Below are 20087 nucleotides of genomic sequence, written 5' to 3'. Positions count from 1 at the left end.
CGAATATACATCAAGGTAAATGCACTTGGTGTATACAAGCCATGATGTAGCAGTCACCAAAAACATCTGTTTTCATTCACACTTCAATCAGTTTCAATCAGTCTTTTTTCCCAGCAGTCATACACACAGCAAAATGTAAATTATCCAGTTTGTATTAAACAAGGAGCAAATATGAAGGTTTTGGAACATCACTGACTCAACCCACCAAGGAATAATAACATGTGGTAACCACATGGTGAGTTTATTTCCAAAAAATATTCACAAAATTTTTCACACTTCCTCAGAAAATGTTCAACAGAATGTCAATGTATACATTGAAATACACCGACAATGGATTTTCCTGGTAACCAACATGAAATAATTGTACTACACCGTTATTTTTAACTGTCTGATTTCTTGTAAATTATATGAGGAGATCCAGGTGTTTAAAGTTATAGCTATTGACTGCTGTTGTCTTCTCCATGCTGCATTGTGTTGTGATTGAAGATTCCAACTAAATGGAAAATACAAAATGGGGGAAACAAAACAAAACACTTCTAAAGTAACAGCTAAGTGGACTTTGTCTTAGACTTCCCAGCCTTCTCCTTCTTTAGTTTCTTCTTATCTTTTTTCTTCTTTTTCTTCTTCTCCTTCTTTTTCTTCTTCTTGGCGCTGCCGCCTTGGGTAGAATTGTCCGAGTCACTGTCTGAACTTCCTTTTTTGTCCCCGTTCTCTACCGAGGAGCTCCTCTCCCCAACCTTAGGCTCCACCTTCACCCTGACAGGTTCCGTGGGCCTGGCAGCAGAACCCTTCTGGTCCCTGCGGTCAGGCTCATCTCGAGCCCTCTTTCTGGGCCAGTGTCCTGGGCTCAGCTCCCGCTCATCTCGGTGTGGTCCCTTGTCATCTTCTGCAAGCCGCTTCTTCTCTGAGTGGCCAGGTCCTGCGGAGTGTTGCGAAGAATGGCCAGAGCCGCTCTTTGTGTCGTTGTATAACTTAGGCATGGATCCCTGGGGAAAAGAAACAATTACAAAACTATACATCTAATCCTTCCCTAATGACCTTCAACAGCTGTGCTTGGCATTTCTAATAGCAAAGTACTACTAAAACATTAAACATATAATGGGTTGCATTGTCATGGTGTTTATGGTTAACTAACTTAGCAGATGCATTTATCTCATACGACTTATTATATTGCATGTAGCATATTAAATGCTGCAAAATGTGCTTTGTCAAATCCATAACAGAGCAGCTGCCACACACACACACACACACACACACACACACACACACCTTTCCCGAATCTCTGGAGCCCTTGTGGCAGCCCTCGTGCCTTTGAGCGCTGGCCAGATCCCCAAAGAACTCCTCACACAGCTTACAATAGAAGCCAATCACTGGAATCAAGTTCCCTGACCCTGCAAAACAATCAGTGGATACATGACTCACAAAATGATGTCTTCAAATGGTGCACCTCAATGTAACACATGGAGAACCAGTGTCAGACTTTTACCTTCTGTCTTTAAAATGCTCTCCAGTTCTTTCACCAGGTGTTCTTTCCTCTTCGCTCCACCGCCATGTTTGTCACTTCGATCTCTTTCTCTCTCCTTTAAAACAATCAATGCTAAATGAATACGTATTTCTAAATAACATCACTACTAGGTGTGTAAAAAGACTTTATGGGTTCCAAAAGGACACATTCATGACATAACAAAATATTTCTAACAGAAGGAGGTATACCAATAAAACAGGATCTACAGAGAAGATTACAGAACTGCACATTTTAAATCCACGTAAAGTGACGCACCTTCTCCTGATGACCGCTATCTCTATCCCTATGGGAATGCTTGCTGTCCATGCTCTCCGACTTCGACCCTGAAAAGTGAGTACTCAAAATAGTAAGAAGACTCTACCAAAAACACACAGATACACCTTAACATTCATTCATAACTCTGACCAATGTATGGCTTGGGATTAGCAAATTGACTGTTAAATAGAATGTTCAATTATTTTCCATAATAAGTGTCCAATTGAAATGAATTATCATGAATTTATTATCAATACAATAATTACAACAATTATTCATATTCTCTGTGAACTCATTTATACAACTGTAATAAGTTAAATTAAACTGATTAAAAGGCATGGAAGGACTCCTTCACCTTTGGATGAAGGCGTGTCACGCAGCTTTGAAGCGATCTTGGTGATTTCCGCCATGCTCAGAGTCAGTCCCATGTTCTTCAGGAGGCTCTTGACCCTTTCAAACTCGGCACTGCTGGGCGTCCCCTCTCTGTGGTCTTTGGCCGGGCTGCTGGCTTTGTGCCTGTGGGATGGAGGGCCCTTTTTCGGCTCTGGCGTGGAGCTACGCTTCTTCGCCGGGGCTCCCTGGCTCATGCCAGTCAGAGCCAGCGCCGACTGGGCCTGCTTGAAGATGTGGCTCATGCCCGGATCACCCAGGAGCGCCTTGAACTGCTGGAGCGGAGTTGTTGCCGCCGACGCCGACACAGTAGTCTGAGAGTCCGCCAGTGGCCTCACCGGGGTGCTCTGGGTGGTGCTCTTGTCTCCGTACAGGAACTCCTCCTCGTCCTCGATGTCGGGGACGTTGGCGGCGACCACAGGCTGCCGTTGTCCTTCCGGAGTCTGCGGGCTCGGCTCGCCCATCATGCTCAGGATGCGGGAGAAGCCGCTGCCGTCCTGCCGCACCCTCTCGTGAGGGAGAAGCGAGCTATCGGTCACCTCCAGCGGAGCCACCTGGTAGGCATCGGGTCGGTGCGGGGAGACGGACGCCTGAACTGGCACAGCAGAAGGACTGGCCAACGGAGCACTCTGCAGAAATGATGCGTATGTGAAAGAAAACTTTTTTTTCCTAAACATCTGTGATACAATTTCATCATACAAATATTGTGCCCTAACTACACAAATACTGCTTGGGCATCCAGAAATATCATTACAAATTTGATCATTCATTCAATTTGTTTTGTTTTCATTATTACCTGTGTCTGTTGTGTAAGGAAGGCTTTCTTCACCACAGACAGGGAGTCCTCCAGGCCCTTGCTCTGCAAAAGCTGCTTGAGTTCATTGAAAAGGTCCACCTTTGAGGACAGACTGGAGTTGCTGCTACTGCCCACAGGCCCACTGCCTCCACTCCCAGGCTCCCTGCTGAATGCATAACCACCAGTGTCTCTGGCCTGGCTCCGGCCTCGGCTCCTGGGACAGCTCCTGCTCCGACTCCGGCTCCTACTCCTGGGCCGACTCTTGCTCCGCGCCCTGCTTTTGGCCCGGCTCTTGGCCCGGCTGCGGCTTCGCGCTCTGCTCTTGCTTCGCGCTCGGCTCTTGCTCCGCGCTCTGCTCTTGCTTCGCGCTCTGCTCTTGCTCCGCGCCCTGCTCTTGCTCCGCGCCCTGCTCTTGGCGCGGCTGCGCCCTCTACTCTTGCCCCTGCTGCGGCTGCGACTGCGGCTGTGTCCTCTCTGCTTCTGCGAGGGACTCTTGCTCCTGCTCTTCCCTCGGTCCGAGGTCTGCTTGTTGTAGTGCCCCCAGGTAGTCTCTGTTGCCTCTCCTTCTCTCCCATTGGGCTTTGACTGTCTGTCCTTGGCAGCCAAACTTCGGAGGAATGCCTCTGCCTTATCACTAGAATGTGTTAGTGCATCAGTAAAACAAATTTAAAAAGTCACATCACATGAATGCTGAAAAACTAGGTTCTGAATTAAATGCAGAACAGTTCCAAACAGATTAGACAAGATTCAAACTTGATGACTTGTGAAAGCAGAAACCACATAGGAAGTTGCGATGCAAAGAATTCAAACCTTTCATCCCAGTTGCGAGCCTGGTCATGCGTTTGGAGAGGCGCTATGTTGTGCTGGCTACCAACAGTAATGACCATACTGTGATCAACAGACAGACCGCTGAAAGGCCGTGCCTACAGAAAAAAAGGGGAGGATGGTTTGTTGCTTTCATTTTAACAACTTGCACTCGTTTAGATAACATGAAGCATTTGCTTTCCTGATGCCGTGTCTAACTGCTTGTACTCACGTCCATGAACGTAGGTCTGGTGGACGGGAGTCCACTTGGGTGGCCAGGCGGAGGACCCCGGTAAGCGAGACCCGGTTGGCCATGATAAGGTGGTTGGTACGGTGTTCCATATCCAGTATTAAAACGAGGACCTGGAGGACCGTTTGGGGGGCCACTGACAAAACCAGTTGGTCTCTGACTTTGTCCGGACCTATAATTTTGATTGGACACACCGCGAAACATGTCGCTGCTAAAATGGCATTGTTAGATAGGCTTTGTCTATTTATTTTCTCCGCTACAGTTAGAATGTTAACTTGTGGAGTTAAAAATGTATCACCATCGTCAACCCAAGGTACCACTAGCATCCAAAAACAGTCACTGCGCTGCTGCATTCAATAAAGTCCTTCCTCCTACAGTTTACGTGGAGTTTTTGTGATGCCAAAGTGAGCAGTGCTCCCTACCGGTTGGTGGTGTAAACAACAGCGGTTTTAAATGGACAGATCACTTGTAGATGAGGCGAAGAAAATAAATTGTTATATGTGAAATCTATGTCTTAAAAGTAAATGAATCAAAGTCACCAGAAATTGTTTGATTCAGTTTTAACGGGAACACACTTGTCCAAAGTGTTCATCGGTGAGCTGGGCTCTGGCCTGCTTTGTTGATTGATAAACGATACAAAGAAAATTGCGAACTAGACGAAAAGAGAACTTCAATAGATTTCCCCTTAACAAACGTTTAGTCTTGGACTATGCTTCATGAATCTACATTAAATTGGCCCTGATTGTTTAGACCTAATATTTTACTGAAGATCAAATATCAGTTGCACAACCTGTCAAAACCCATCCATGTCATGAGGAATTGCAGTTTTGATTAATAGCTAATGAATGGTTTTGACCACGTCCTCTTTTAATGACTACAGAAAACTGCATATTCCAGATCAGAAGGCAGTTACACATTTAGTTACATCTACCTACAGTAGATTTAAGGAGTGCTTTATTGAATTGAATAGTCAAGGATAACATCTCTCCAACACATCTCCAAATATTTGTCATTTCCTCAGACAAACTGGACGAAAATGTAGGACACTGTTGAATTTACACACATTTCTTTATTTCTCTTCTCTCTTTTTTCATTCCCACTTCCAAGCAGTCATTTCCATATTATGTACATAACAAAGCAGCTTTGGGTGGCCTATTTGAATGTCATTAAATTTAAGTAACAGAAATGGTGGTCAGATTGTCTGCAAACAATAAAAGAACATTCATATTTTAGTTAGCCACAACTCAATTTGAAACAAAACAACTGTTTGAGGGGGAAAATGTAAACTAGTGCTTAACAAAAAAAGGTCTTTCACCTTTGTTCAATGAAAATAGTACGACCCATGAGAGCTTCTGTTTGTTTTGTCAAGGTAGAATAATGTGTGACGTCATATGCAACACTGAAATAGCAAGACCCCTTCAAAAGATCTCCACCTCCAACTAATCTCTGTAATAAGGCTTTGTCTTCATCGTGGTCAACACAGCCTGGTTCACCCAGTGGGATAGGTCTGGGCCGCTCTGTTCAAGCTCAACCCAGCAAAAATCCCCTTAATATGGCACATTAATGGTTTCGCAGTGCGCACACGTGCACACACACACACACATACACACACTGAGCCTAAATAGTCTGGTGAGCTATCAGATGGGAATTGACTTTCTTTCAGTAGGCGGCAACCAACAACACAAAAGACGGCGCCTGAAAACCAAAGCGGCCACGGCCTGCCTTCAAGCTCCCCATCGCGTCGCTCAAGGATGTGAACGAGCAGTGCTGAGCTTGAAAATGACACCCGTCCCCCTCACGTACGCGTCGTGTCCCTCTTCTCTTTGTGCTCATCCCAGCTCCAGAGCCACTGCTGCGCAAACCCTGCTGTGGTGACCTGCCTTGGGCGGTCTCAGCTCGTGTAGTAGCCCTGGCCAAAGCCCGCCTGGTTGTACTGATGGCCTCCGTGCTGAAAGAACTGTTCAAACTGTCCGCCCTGGTTGTAGTTCTGGCCGCCTCTGCCGCCCCAGCCTTCTCCCCCGCCGCGGCCTCCCCTTCCTCGGCCACCGCGTCCGCTCCGGCCCCCTCTCTCCTGGTGGCGGCCCCCGTCTTGATGGTGGTTGTCGTGCTGGTAGGCTCCACCTTGGTGTCCGCCTCCACCTTGGTAACCTCCACCTCCAGGATAGTTTGGACCTCCTTGATAGCCTTGGTATCCCCCACCTCCTCCTCCTCCTCCTCCTCCTCCTCTTCCTCCTCCTCCATAACCCCCTCTCCCCCCTCCCACCTGATGACCCCCTCCATGTCCATCTTGGTAGTGACCATGATGGCCTCCACCACCACCTCCACCATCTGACCAGCCACCCTGAACTTTGCCCCCTCTGCCTCCTCCCCTTCCTCCCCTATCATAACCTCCGCGCTGCTCATAACCCCCTCCTCCTCTCCCACCATGGGAGTGCTGGTCATAGCCACCTCTGCCACCACCACCCCCGCCTCTGCCCCCTCCTCCGTAATGCTGCCCACCGCCAAAGCCACCAGACGGACCATCCTGCCTCTTCTGCCACGAGGGCATCTCCGGGGGTGGTGGCTCGATCTCGTAGGGTCTCCCACCTCTGTCAGGCACACGGCCCATCAGAATCTGGTTTAAAAGAAGACAAGACAAGTGTTTGAACTGAAGCCAGTAAGAGCTGGACCAAGGGTCTGTGACTTGTGGCTTGAGGGACAAATACTGTGTCCCTCTGCCCTACAGAACAGAGGTATTTCGAAGCATTTGCAGTAGTCCTGTAGTAGTACTTTGTTGTGAAATGCAGATAGATGCATTACCTTATTGATGGCACAAGCAGTCTTCTCTCTGATCCTTCCACTGCTGGTGCGCATAATTTTTGACAGGTCTATTCGTGCTGCATAGAGGTGAGCCACAGACACGACAGTCTTTGCATTCAGAGCTGCACGCAATGGTTGATAGACTTTAGCCAATTTTTCAGAGTGTGTCTGTTGAAAGAAAAGTGTGTTTTATGAACATCCCAGGACAACACTACTTGTAGAGAACAGTCTCAGTGATCAGGGTACCTACAGGTATAAACAAGTTAAATTGAACATTTTTATGACCCTTTAAATACTAAAACCAAATTAACATTTAACTTGTTTATACCTGTAGGCAGACCCTTTTAAGATTACTTGAAAAGTAAATGTAAGACCAAACTTACATTCAATCTTCATTTAAAACAATTTAATACTTCTGAGTTTTTAAAACTGGATGGAATACTTTTTAAGGGCCTGCGGCCACCCTGTATATTTGGGTTAATAATGGTAAGATGAGGCTCTAGTTGACACCTTACCACTAAGCTAGTCGTGATAATTATATCGACTTTTCAAGGCCTACAAAAGTTAGTGTTGTCATTTTTATATATCATACAACATCAGAAAACCCCAAAAATGGATATCAAATGACCCGTCACCAACACAGGGCATTTGTTTTCTTTCAGAAAAAGAGTCATGTATGATAAGAACGTGACATATGTTGTGACTGATATGACCCAATCAGGAAGTGAAATTGGGATCATGCGTGATTGCTTTGAAAAGTCTCATTCACACTGAAAAAATGACTGCAGAGTTTTCAAGTGTCCACTCTGGAGCCCGGTTTCATAAATTGCCTATGCGTTTTCAGTTTATAAATTTGTTAGGAAAAAAGCTTGGCAAACAACTAACTTAAAAGTTTTAAATGAAGATTGAATGTAAGTTTGGTCTTACATTTACTTTTCAAGTAATCTTAAAAGGGTCTGCCTACAGGTATAAACAAGAACTCAGACATGCAGACATGCAAGTGTGAAATCTAGCACTAGCAACAATCTGCTTTGTGTCTGGACTAATCTGGATCAATGCTTACTATTTGCCTACATATGGTCTTCTACATTAAACTTCTTCTATGACACAAACAGAAAATAAATGAGTTGACCGATCACAGACTGAAATTATTGGTCCTTGTGAGCTGCAAAACTAACATAATAACCAACACTAGTTGCCTGGGGTAATGGTTGGATGGTAGAGCAGAGTTGATCAGTCTGTTAGGGTGGAAACATTACTGTCACTAGCACAAAACAAATTCAGATATCAAATATTGTTTTCTGATGGTGCGTGTTGAGGAGCAGAGGCTTCACCTTAGCCCGTTCTGACCACCCAAATGACTGCACCGTCACATCCAGACGCTTCAGCAACATCTTCCTTCTAACGTCATACTCATTCACAAGAGCTTGGTTGATTGCTTCAATTTTCTCCTACATGCAGACACAAGAAAGGGAAAGTAATTCATCTGCCACAGGTGCTGTTAGAGGGTCACCTTCACACATTCAAAATAATTATTATACGGCTCTTCACAGAACGACTTGATCTCATTCAAAAGTGAAAGCAGCTGTGTTTGATTCGTTTGATTCAAGTTCAGCGCGTGTTGCAAACTATTTCGCTCAGCAAAAGCCACAACGAAACGGTAGAGATAAATAAAGATAAAGAGGTAAATGTAGAGACATATTGTGAAGTTTATTTTTCCGTTTTGGCAAGTAGCCGTATAATAAGCGGGATAATGTATAGAACGCCGGTCATTATTGGGAAAATAAGTCCCTTCAGGGCGAAGCAAGACCCCCCCCTGCTGACGCGTTATTTTCCCAATAATTACCGGCGTTCTATACATTATCCCTTACCTAATAGCACCAAAGAAAGAATTATAGACCAAAGTATCAGACAATGTTTTTCGCTTACGACGACTACGTTTCAATGCAAACCATATTCTGGTTTTATTCAGAGCTAGTGCAATGCCAGTTCAAACATGCTATTCCTGTAGAAAACCTGTAGCCCAATTACATGCCCACAGGTAAGCCTGCTTTAGAAATAGGATGATGGGGGAAAAACATCATTCCAGCTAAGCATTCAATAAGGAATATTATATTATAATACATTGCATTGACTCGGGACTATATTGGGGTGAAGCACAGGAAAAGTACTGCTACTTAGGGGGCAGCGATCGTCCGTGCTGTGGCGAGTGAGGTTCTCATGTGTTGGTGGATATCTCAGCGCCCAAGTAGCAGTGCTTCGCCTCAATATAGTCCTAAGTCAATATCAGCCTAGGAAATTGCCTCGTCTTAATCTGCATTGCTATTTATATTCGTTGTGAATACGCAGGCCACAAGAAGTAATTAGGGATTTTTTCTTTTGTTGGCTCACTTTTACTCACAACATGCTATCCGGCGACGAAAGATTCCATTGACTATACACTGCTAAGCTAGCGGTGGCACTGCAGGACAAAGACAAAAATGCTTTTGCCCACTTGTCTAAATTTAGGGGAGACGATGAATAACACAATTTCAGAAAACGGTCGCGTGTTCTTTTAAATCAATTCTATCTGTTACCAAAGCAAAGGTTTTTACTTCAGATGTTGTACCAAAATCTGCATATCTAGGTTGCACTTTACACTTTGATAAGCACCCTTTGCCGTCTAGAGTCTGAAGGTCTCAAGCGTACCACACATTCTCATGAAAAGCAGACAAACATAAAGTAAAACATGAAGCAAATATGACTGAGAAAAAACTGAAGTAACTGGTAACTGTTTAAAAAAAGGCAACTAAACTGAGATCGAAATTCTTATTGCTTCATTATAACCTCCCAAAACAACATGGAGGCAACATACCCAGTGAACTGGTCCTAGTGGTTTCTTCAACAGAGGAGCTCCGACATGGTTGGGGGGCACTTTGGACATAGCTTCTTTCAGCTGTAAATACAAGAATGGGATGAACTTGAAAAACTCAAAGATTACTATATTACGATTACTATATTTAATACAGATTTATAGACTAGTCCAGAGAGTAGAATGTGTTACAGAAGTATGAATAATAGGAGCTAAACCTTTTTCTCGATCCCGCTAAAGAACTGGAACATGGTGATGTTGGCAGGGGGCTTGGACATGCCAAGGCCTACACAGATGCCCTTCAGCTCCATGAAGACATCACTGCCGCCTGACTCCTCCACCTTCTTCTGCGGCTGGTTTATCAGCACCATCCTGGAGGCTTCTAGTTCTGAGATCAGGAAAGCTGACACGGCCACAGCCAGTGAGTTAAGATTAGAGTTCAGGTATATGCACAAAAAATAAATACTTTTGACGGGGATATCGTAATGTATGAAACAAAAAATATCTAGACCAATTTTGTTTTATATCCAAAACACTCAATCAATAGTGATGGCTATCCATACATACATACATTTCTAGAATTTTAAACAATTGAAGAGAAAGCCACCCTTACTTAAGAGTAGTAAGCAGTTGGATTTGTTGAGGAGCCTTTGGGTGGCATCTCCTGAGGTCAGGGCAGTGTATGGACATGCCAGCTCTGCCAGAAGTCCACTCACCTCCAGCTGAAAGCCCTCCGCCTCACTGGGGCCTAGAGAGGATGACAGACAGACACAGAGAGACAGACACAGAGAGACAGACACAGAGAGAGACACACACACACACACACACACACGGTTAACCACGTCAGCTAATGGCCCACCTATTAGATAGACTTTCTATAACTCCCGAAGCCAAAATCAACAACGGATACGGATGAGGAATTCCCCATTTTGTTGGGGTAAGCCTTCCAGAATCCTGTTTCCTCATCTCTTCGTCCCTCTATGGCAGGAAGCCATTAGCACTCACAGTTGGTGGCGTGCACATTCTCCTCCAGTTTGCAGTAGACCTTCAGTTCGGACACGATCCAGGCACAGAGCTTGGTGAACTCAGGGGATTCGGCTCCTCCACTCACCGCTGCATCCAGGGATCCATCTTCCAGCACGGGCCCCTGGTACCTATGACATGGGACCACATACAAGACTTGATAAATCCAAATGGATGTCATTACAAGCAATGTCATTACAAAAATTGTGATTTGCACGGGCAAACCCAAGAAATCATGGATCGACAATATTCTGAGGCACACATGGATACTGTTACAGAAGAGGGTTATAACATCCGCTGACTGCTCAGTAAGTGAAGTCATGTGAGGAACACAACTGGTACAAATAGTCCTTTGCTGTCAGTATTTGCCCTGGCTCTGACAAAACAATTGCCACAAGACCCATGTTTTCTCACTCAATAGGAGTCTACTCAAAAAGCTAACCTTTTGTGGTTACAGTCTTTTTGGTGCTAAATATAGATCAAGCAGAGAATAGACCAGATACAAAACGGTCCTGACTAGTAAGCCACACAAATCTCCATCTTAGGAGTCTTGCTCATTTGAACTAGACTCCATTACACTTTATGCCAATTCGAAATACGCTATAATTATCAAAACATATGAATAGAAGTCACCTAATCTGTAAATAATAATGCCAACGTTGGACGATTACATTATGAGCCAAACGGGCCAGTGCCAGCTGGAGGTGGCTCCAGGAGGTGGCTAGTTAGCTAACGTTATCGTTGCTCTTGCATTGATTCATGACCTGAGGTAACGTGGCTTTGGCAATATGTCAACGATTTCCATTCGTTTCAGGCCATTCAGTTGTAGGTAGTAAATGACTTTACAAGATGACTTATCTACTTTGTTATGTTTCATTTAATAGAAACGCCTAGAGACAGACTGACATTATGAAAGATAAGCACACGTCTCATTGTCCATTGACATGTCACGCTAGCCGGCTAGCTAACTAACTAGCTAACCCAGCCGGCAACTTCTCTCAGTGCTCCTTTTCGTACGATACAGGTGAAATTTACATGGTTACCTACCCCAAATCTTCAAGGGAGTCCAGAATATCGGTCTCCATTAGACAAACAGATGCACAAATTCCTGATGCACAAATATTTAACGCTGCAGCAGTCTGGTGCTAGCAGTGCCGTGCTGGCATAACGTTACCGTTGATCTCTCAGCAATCTAGTAACTCCTGTAATGAGCCGTCTCTGGATATGCCTGAGTAAAATTATTAAAGACCGCCGCAGTCGGTGTGGCACCTTTCCATTTTCATGAAAAAGACAAATATTAGCCCATATGAACTATTGAAGGCTATCACCACCATTGTCACGGCAGCAAATATCTTCAGGGATCGAACATTCAGTGACAGACAAGTATCTGATATATCATATCTGAAAACCCCCGGAATAGAATAGTATTACATGGGAATGGGATTTATGGGATAAAATTCATTCTGTCATTTTATTGCTTTATTAGTTCAGTAGCCTATGTATGCTGTTATAAATACTGTGATTTGTATTATAATTATAATATATATTTTAGGCTACACATTGCCTGTGCACCTTTCTGATTTACTGATTTCAGCATTATTCTCTGTGACCACTAGGTGGTAAGCGCAGCAAAGAGTTATAGGCCTACTTTCATGTCAAGGCTACCTCTGATCTGACAGTATCTGAGCGTGCAATTGATACTGCTACTACTACTGTAGGCTAGTTTTACATAGGCATACTTCATTTCAATGGGAAAATCTACTCTGACATTAACCTTGAGGGTGGAACAACAAAAATGAATAGTTGCTTACCATCTACTAGTGAACATTTTCAAGTCACACATAATTTTATAATCACACACAGAATCTTTATGGTTATAAGAGGCAGAAGATTTATTCGAAATGGCACAGGTCATAATAAAAGAAAAACAGTGGTTTGAGGTACAGAGAAAAAATCAAGCATACCATGTATGTGGTATCCCTTCTGTGTAGAGCAGGACAGACAGAACTAAGTTACTAATGAATCAACATGTAGGGAACACATCTCAAAAGTAAATCGGCCTAAAGCTGCACAAAGAAAATGTTCGATATATGGGTTGTACAGCAGATGTGACACTTCTCAGGATATACACAGTCATGCTGATGTCATTAGCAGGGGGATCTGAAAGCAAAAGGGGAAATTCAGTTCCCACAAGAGATGCTTTAAAGAATCTTTGTTCCAACCCACCAAACTTCCTTCTGTCTCATTTCACCCCTTTCTAAATTTCTATAAATATTCAGTTGTTTTTATCCGATATAAATAGTTTATAGCCGTTTTTCCTGTTTTCTACAAAAATACACTATATCTCATTTTAAAACCTGAACACCCAAATAGCATTAGTCCAGTCAAAGGACCCAAACTTGTAAAGGCATGGTTGCTCATTTAAAAGACACAATCCCTGTGGACATGGTTTTGCAGGTGATATTATGTACAGTGGATAATCACATTACTTAACAATGTTCAAATGCTTAACCCTGGATGCCCCTTGCTGCTGTTTTGATATTATGGGTTTGCCCTTGGGCAAAACAAGCCTCTGAATATGTAATGGTTACATCACTGTGTAGAACTACTGTGCAGTATTTTGGACTGAAACCCAGGCTTGTGATGCATCTCTCTCTCTCTCTCTCTCTCTCTCTCTCTCTCTCTCTCTCTCTCTCTCTCTCTCTCTCTCGCTCTCTCTCACACACACACACACACACAAACACACACACATACTCTTCACCCTCCTCTCTGCATCAGAGAACAGCATTTGATTTTATTGTATTAGGTCCTTGGTCCAAGAAAATTCCCTATCCATAATTTTAAAAAGACACTTCTGTCTACTAACCAACTGTAATCAGTATGGTATCTCTCAGCTTATCAACAAGGAGAGATTTATGGAAACTGTAAACTGATTTTTCTTGAAAAATGTGCAACCTTGTTCTACATATGACTGATGAAATTGTTTATTTTACTTTACCTCTGATAGACGTACTGTAATAATTAAATGAATAGTTGGCAAGGTTAAATAGCAAACTCTTGCAATAATAATAATAAAATAAAGAATGCTACTGAAGACCATTTATGAGTATAAAAATAACATCTGACCTGCAATAATGTTAAATAAAATTAAATAAAATAAGAATATACCCACTTTTTCTCAAGTAGACCAGTTTAACATCATGAAAATACTGGGGGACATTGTATCCATGTGAAAAGCAATAATATAATGCACACAGGAATGTTCATGGAGAAGTCTAGCATCCCCCTACTGAGAATTCACTTTGCTTCAGTTTCTATCCCTTATCCTGGGTGCTGCTTACATGTGACTTCCTTTTGGAGATGGAACAAGCAAACAGTTAGCAACTTAAGATGAATGATCATTAACAAACGTATTTTAACTGAACTGACAGAAAAAAAGAAACATATTTTCAAGGCGATAAGTAGGCACAAAGTAAATAAATATGATCACACCAAAACATAGGCTACTTCTTGCGTGTAAAAATGGGATGAATTCAACACATCTACATTTGTGTGTTAGCCTGTGAAACCATGCTCGCTAATGCTACATCTCAGGGTGATCTCTAGTCCAAGGTGGGTACCTACCTAAGAGCTCTATGAAGTCCCACAGGTAAAGTGTCTTCAGGTTTCACCCTCTATTTTCATATACTCTCACTCTGCCTGTTCTTCTCAAACAACTTCATTTTTTTGTATAACATATGAATGTGAAGTCAGCTAAAATATGTTTGTACCACTGGTACTAGCATATTTGCTTCCCAAAAGTATATATTGCAATCTTATGACCTTCATTAACATATCTGTTGGATATTCCAAACAATACCGCGTGGACACATAAACTATTTTTTTCTTGATCATGGCAGATGAATATTACAAAAAATGTCCATCAATTAATCCCATACTCATATATTATACACATCTATTTGATGTAGTACATGTAATAACTCAGATCCCAGTGGTTGAAAAGCAGATTTAACCTCACATATGTTTGCCTTTTTTTTCTCTGATGTACTGTAGCTTAGAAAGTGTCTCACTTTGTCTACACTCAGCACTCAATGAGTTCTATTACAGTGACCTCCATCTTCCCTACAGTGCACGACAGAAGGCCAGCCCCGACTGTCTGTTATCATGTACATGTCATCTCCACCTGTTCCTGGCCTCCTGAAGCAAGAGGTGGATGATGGGGGTGGGGGGTAGGGTGTATCTGTCTGTGATCCCTGTACAGATGGACGCAGCTTACTCTCCGCTTTACGCACTTCTCTGGATCGCCATGGTGATGGAGGCACTGTCTGGCTCATTCCATCCGACGCCTGGCAACGGTAAGCAAACATGCACCTGCCACCCCCCACACACACACACACCTGGCTTGCAGGTGAGAGACCTGGCGAAGGCAGGAGCCACTGTTCTAGCCCTGAGAGAATGCCTGCGTTGCTTTTCGTCGATCGATGCAATGTGATGTGGTATTCCTGAGAACGATATAGGTCATAGGTCATAGTCTGGAGGTTTCTTTTTTTAATTTTGTAGTCCAGACAGTAAAATAAATGGTGTGATGATTCCATTCATCAAATTGAAATCCCTTTATGATATAGATGATGACCATATTTTCTTTTACTAAAAAAATAAAAACATTTTCATCATGTGTTGTTAATTCTTGTCAATAAAGAAAGTACCATATTCCTGGGATCTGGAACTTGACAAAACTGGCAGAAAAAAAACTATATTATTATCAACAACACTCAATCTGGCAAATCAGTTTTCAGCATCCATCCACCCTATAAAACAACATACTTTTTACCTGCTGATATTTCCACCGCATATTCCTTGAGCCTTATGGAGTATATTCCTTGGCACAATATCCTTCTAGCACATCCTATTTTACTTCAACTGTTAACGTCTTACTCATAATCACTCAGCACGTCTTCAACATTCAAAGTGTCCTCTACTTGCTGTTCAACCAGTGTTAGTGCTCTACCATTCTTAACTAGCTGTGTCCTCTCAGCAGTTTACATAGTAACCCTTTATGACTCAACATATGGTACACATTCTCATATGTGTACATAATATACTTCCAAACGCACACACACTCTCACACGCCCAATTACAAACACATGTCAAATGTCTGGCTAGCCAAGTATTTCTATGCTGTGGCATTCAGATTTCTGTTGTCTTTGCCTCCCAATACACACACACACACACACAGGTCAGGAGAGTGGAGGGTGTGTGCTGACTGTGAATCGGTTCCACCTGGACAGACAGCTTTTCCACCTATTGTATTTCCATCTATCCGTGCTACCCGTCTATCCGTCTATCCGTCCATCTGTCCCTCTGTCCATTGAAGAACGACCTCTGGGGCTTTCATCCAGTGTGTCCTTTGCCCCAGCAGGAGCTGGCGGGAGGGAGGGCAGAGAGGAGTGCCCTAATCCTTGTCACCAAACGGGGGTCTCAGACACCCCAAGACATCCCCCAGCGATGAGAGCCTCCGTGGGCGAGAAGCTGAGGGCCGGTGGGGGCTCCGACACTGGCCCCCAGGGTGGATAAGTCAGCTGGCCTGTGAGGGGGTGGGGAAGGAAGAGTGTGGTCATAATCAATGCATCCCCATAGGAAAAAGGGCACGGTAAAGGCAGTACAGTATAATGTATTCATATAAAACTCAAACAATCAGACACATGCTCTTTTGTATATAAATCAATACATTTCCCCTTTGGTTTAAACTTACATATGTATATTTTAATGTGTCGTGTGTCAGTGTGCTGTATACGTAACAGTTCTCTTATAAAAAAAAGAGCCCAGTTCACTGGACACAGTGGGTCAATAGAGGCATGGGGAGAGAGATAACAGACAATGAAAACAGATAAGAGGGAGAGAACAGATAACACCAAGCACACACACACACACACACACACACAAGCACACACACACACACACACACACACACACACACACACACCAAGAAGGATTTAGAGCGTCACTGGAAGAACAAAACATAACAGGTAGTGTGCGCGCACACACAGACATAGACACAGAAGTTACATCAGGTTGTTATTTTAACCTACATCCTTGTGGGACATCACATACTGGACTGCTCAAGTATCATCAAGGTCAAAATATAGACAAAATTAACACAGGGAGACAGATGCTTGTGACGCTTTGATTCAAGTCACACATACACACATAGACACACACGTACTAAATTACATAACTGGCACAGGCCAATCCCCTATCAACAATCACTGGGGTGCAAACACTTTGTCGGTAATGCACAATTACATTTCCCCTATAGCTTTTTATGGAAAGTGTTTCCACACCAGAGTCCTCTGTGTTCCGCCTCTGGACCCCTGGAGACACGGCTGGTCTTAATATAGTCCCCTAAAGCTGGACAGGCGCGGGAATACAACGGGGAAAAAAACTGCGATTCCACATTAAACACCATCAGTGTATCTAGATAATCTCCTGTTGAATGAGAGTGCAAAACTCCCTGTGGCAGACAGCCACTGAATCTCTTTGTTACCACGGCGATGGTTACCAGCGAGGCTTTCATAATGAGATGTTCCAGAACCTTGAGTCGGTGGGGCTGGCACGGCAACCGACAGAAAACACTCCTCTGCGCCGCTAACCTAGATTGGACCGGCGGGTATTAAAGCTGCCTCACCCTCGTGTGTTGGGTGTCTTTGTGGATTTGAAATTATATCCTACCATCACAGACAAGTAAGAGGGAGGGGAATGTTTTAATCATTCTGTATTAACACTTACAGTAAAGAATACATGACCTCAACCTGAAATAACACAATGTGCCACTGTTGACTCTGTCAGCAGTCATGTACTGACACTGAAACACAAGTTATTGTGTTCCACTACACTATGTATCCATGTTTACAGTACATGATCCATAAGGGTGGTGTGATTCAATACACTTTAGTGCTTGCACTCCCCTCACACACACACACACACACACGCACATACACATGCACTGCACACGCACACGCACAGACACACATACACACACACGCACGCACATGCACACACACACACACACACACACACACACACACACACAGAGAGAGAGAGAAACACACGCACACACACACACACACACAGTCACAGATAAACACACACACACACACAAACACACTCGCACACACAGAGAATACCCACCTCCATGACTCCGGGGACATCTGTTTTCTGTCTGTGCATGGCTATGCCATTATGTGCCACCTCCACCACTGACCCCTCCGTCTGCTCCTGGGAGTCCCTGCGGCTCCTCGGCTGCGCAGCGGCCATCCCCCCTCCTGCCGTCGTTGGCGTCGGTGTCGTCGCGGTGGTGTCATTCTCCCAGCGTGCGAAACCCTTGGAGCCCTTGGAGGCCTTGCGGTGCGGCCGGTATCGCATCTTGGGGAAGGTGTGCGAGCCGCCGTCGCCAGACGCCCAGCCGTGGTCGCCCCACAGCGGCTCCGTCTGCGTGGCCTGGCTGGTGGTGGCCCGCTGGAGTCGCACCGAGATCCGCTGGGCTGAGCCAGTCATCAGCGTGATGGACTGGCCCTCCAGGTCTGGGCCGGCCGGGGTCACACTAGGGAACTCAAACACCTCATCATCATCTGGAGAAAGGAGGGAGCAACAGTGCACAGTGTTCAACGTTTACAATGAGTATGGTATAGAATGGAGAGAAGTATAGGTCATTGTGTAGACATAGGGGTAGGTAAGGGGGAGATGGGGGGGGGGGGGGCATTGTGTAAGTGTGTAAGAGTTTAAGTTATTTGAAGGCATTAGGCCGGATGAGCCATAGATCAGAGATAGATAGAGAGCCATAAGGTCCATTGTAAACAAGCATGGAACATTGTTTAAGGTGCAATAGGCAAAGATGGAGATAAAGATTTTCATAGGGCTGTGTGGGGGGGGGGGGGGGGCAGTTAACAGGATGTGGTACAGTAGTCAGTAGAGAAGATTGAGAGAGGTGGAGAGTTTGTGCTGACACATGGTTGGGTGGAGGGGACAGGGAGCTGTGGTTGGAGCACAGCAGGGTCTGCAAGGGAGATGGGAGAGGAAAAGTGAATGTGGTGGTGTAGGCAAGGGTGGGGCAGAGCAGACAGAGAGAGATGTAGCATCTAACCAAGTGCTGTTTCCAAAAGCAGAAGTCCCTCTTGAGTTAACGTGAAAATAAAGTGAGAAATGCCGTTGCTGCCCATGGCTGTCCTGTTATGCTATCCTGTGCTGCTCTCCTACAGCTGTGGACACCTCAGTTAAACTCCTCTAAATCGGAAATCTCCCCTGAACAGGCATCAGTGTTTTTCACACATTTGTGATTACCTCAGGTGTGTGGACCTCAGGCAAGATTGGATGGGGAGTTTGGGTCTCTGCTGAAAGGGATAGCCCCGTAAGGTTTGGAGACATCCAGAACGTGTTAGCCCTCTGGAACGTGGAGCAGGCATTTTTCGGTGCAGTAAAATACACCGTTGTCATATAACTTCAGCTCTTTAAATTGTATGTAAACATCGCTCATGCGTATTGTATTTCTAGACTCTCATTATCGTTGACAACAGACCCATGGGCAAGCTTGATTTGGTGCAGTCATAGACCCCACACAATACAGATGATCACTCATCCTTTACATATGATAGGGGACTGTATAGATTGCTCGATGGTGTTTTAAGCCCCCACCGTCAACTTCAAGGCAGCGCCGCGACCATTGACTTAGGCACCTAACCCTAACCTTAACCCTTGCCTAACCCTAGTGCCTTTCATGCAGCACTGCCTGGAAGACAACGTTGGGGACTTAAAACACCAAAAGGATCCAGATCCAGATATGAGATCAGATTTTAGCCTAGATCATTTTAATGAAACATTTTAAATAGCAGGACTATTCAGTAATGATGTTTTATTGTAATAGCAGAAATAATCACCTTAGGCCCCAGCCGTGGCACAACTGGCTGGTGCACCTGCACTGTACGCCGGCGACCCGGGTTCGATTCCCGCCCCCTGGTCCTTTCCGGATCCCACCCTGATTCTCTCTCCCACTCGCTTCCTGTCATTCTCCACTGTCCTGTCTCATTAAAGGCATAAAAAGCCCAAAAATATATACTTTGAAAAAAAGGAATAATCACCTTCACCTTTGCAGGAGGGTAAGGCGGGGCTGCTGGGTAGGGAGCTGTGGGTCAGCGGGCCGGGCGACACGCTGCCGTGGGAGGTAGAGCGTGGAAGTTTCCGGCAAGCCAACACCAGTAGCTCCCGACACTGTTTGTGGCAGTTGACCCCACAATCTGACAGAAAGCAACACACACACACACACACACACAGACACAGACGTCAACATTTACCTCAAACAAGGAAAGTTTTCAACAATTATGTCTGGTGCGGTTCGATATTG

At 44.5% G+C, this 20087-nt stretch overlaps 3 protein-coding genes across 11 annotated transcripts in view; all 3 read right to left on the bottom strand.

Annotated features, from left to right (window-relative positions):
• Positions 1–209: 209 nt before the first annotated feature.
• On the bottom strand, positions 210–4497 carry si:ch211-195b21.5 (zinc finger protein 318). The gene is made up of 8 exons (XM_042066279.1): positions 4003–4497; positions 3777–3889; positions 2967–3600; positions 2136–2799; positions 1781–1848; positions 1487–1580; positions 1270–1391; positions 210–986 (listed from the first exon to the last, which is right to left on the bottom strand). The coding sequence occupies exons 1-8, from the start codon at positions 4222–4224 to the stop codon at positions 549–551; spliced, it is 2355 nt and encodes a 784-aa protein (XP_041922213.1). The 5' UTR covers positions 4225–4497; the 3' UTR covers positions 210–548.
• Positions 4498–5069: 572 nt separating this feature from the next.
• On the bottom strand, positions 5070–11975 carry fam98a (family with sequence similarity 98 member A). The gene is made up of 8 exons (XM_042066188.1): positions 11741–11975; positions 10676–10824; positions 10284–10418; positions 9889–10073; positions 9674–9754; positions 8154–8270; positions 6820–6987; positions 5070–6634 (listed from the first exon to the last, which is right to left on the bottom strand). Exons 1-8 carry the CDS (start codon positions 11776–11778, stop codon positions 5912–5914), a joined length of 1596 nt encoding a protein of 531 aa, XP_041922122.1. The 5' UTR covers positions 11779–11975; the 3' UTR covers positions 5070–5911.
• Positions 11976–12560: 585 nt separating this feature from the next.
• The window catches only part of rasgrp3 (RAS guanyl releasing protein 3 (calcium and DAG-regulated)), a 38209-nt gene continuing 30682 nt past the window's right edge, over positions 12561–20087 (bottom strand). For 7 of the 9 annotated variants that reach the window (XM_042066793.1, XM_042066792.1, XM_042066787.1 and 4 more), the window contains 3 exons: positions 19825–19980; positions 17882–18321; positions 12561–16277 (listed from right to left, as the gene is read on the bottom strand). In XM_042066793.1, coding sequence (XP_041922727.1) covers positions 16269–16277; positions 17882–18321; positions 19825–19980 — 605 coding nt within the window. In that variant the 3' untranslated portion in view covers positions 12561–16268. The remainder of the gene's footprint in view (positions 16278–17881; positions 18322–19824; positions 19981–20087) is intronic. The other 2 variants (XM_042066795.1, XM_042066794.1) reach the window with 1 other exon arrangement.

The sequence above is a fragment of the Alosa sapidissima genome, chromosome 16 (genome assembly GCF_018492685.1).
Source record: "Alosa sapidissima isolate fAloSap1 chromosome 16, fAloSap1.pri, whole genome shotgun sequence".
NCBI lineage: Eukaryota > Metazoa > Chordata > Actinopteri > Clupeiformes > Clupeidae > Alosa > Alosa sapidissima.
The sequence above is the reverse complement of the archived record's forward strand: the minus strand, read 5'-3'. Positions and strand labels throughout refer to the sequence as shown.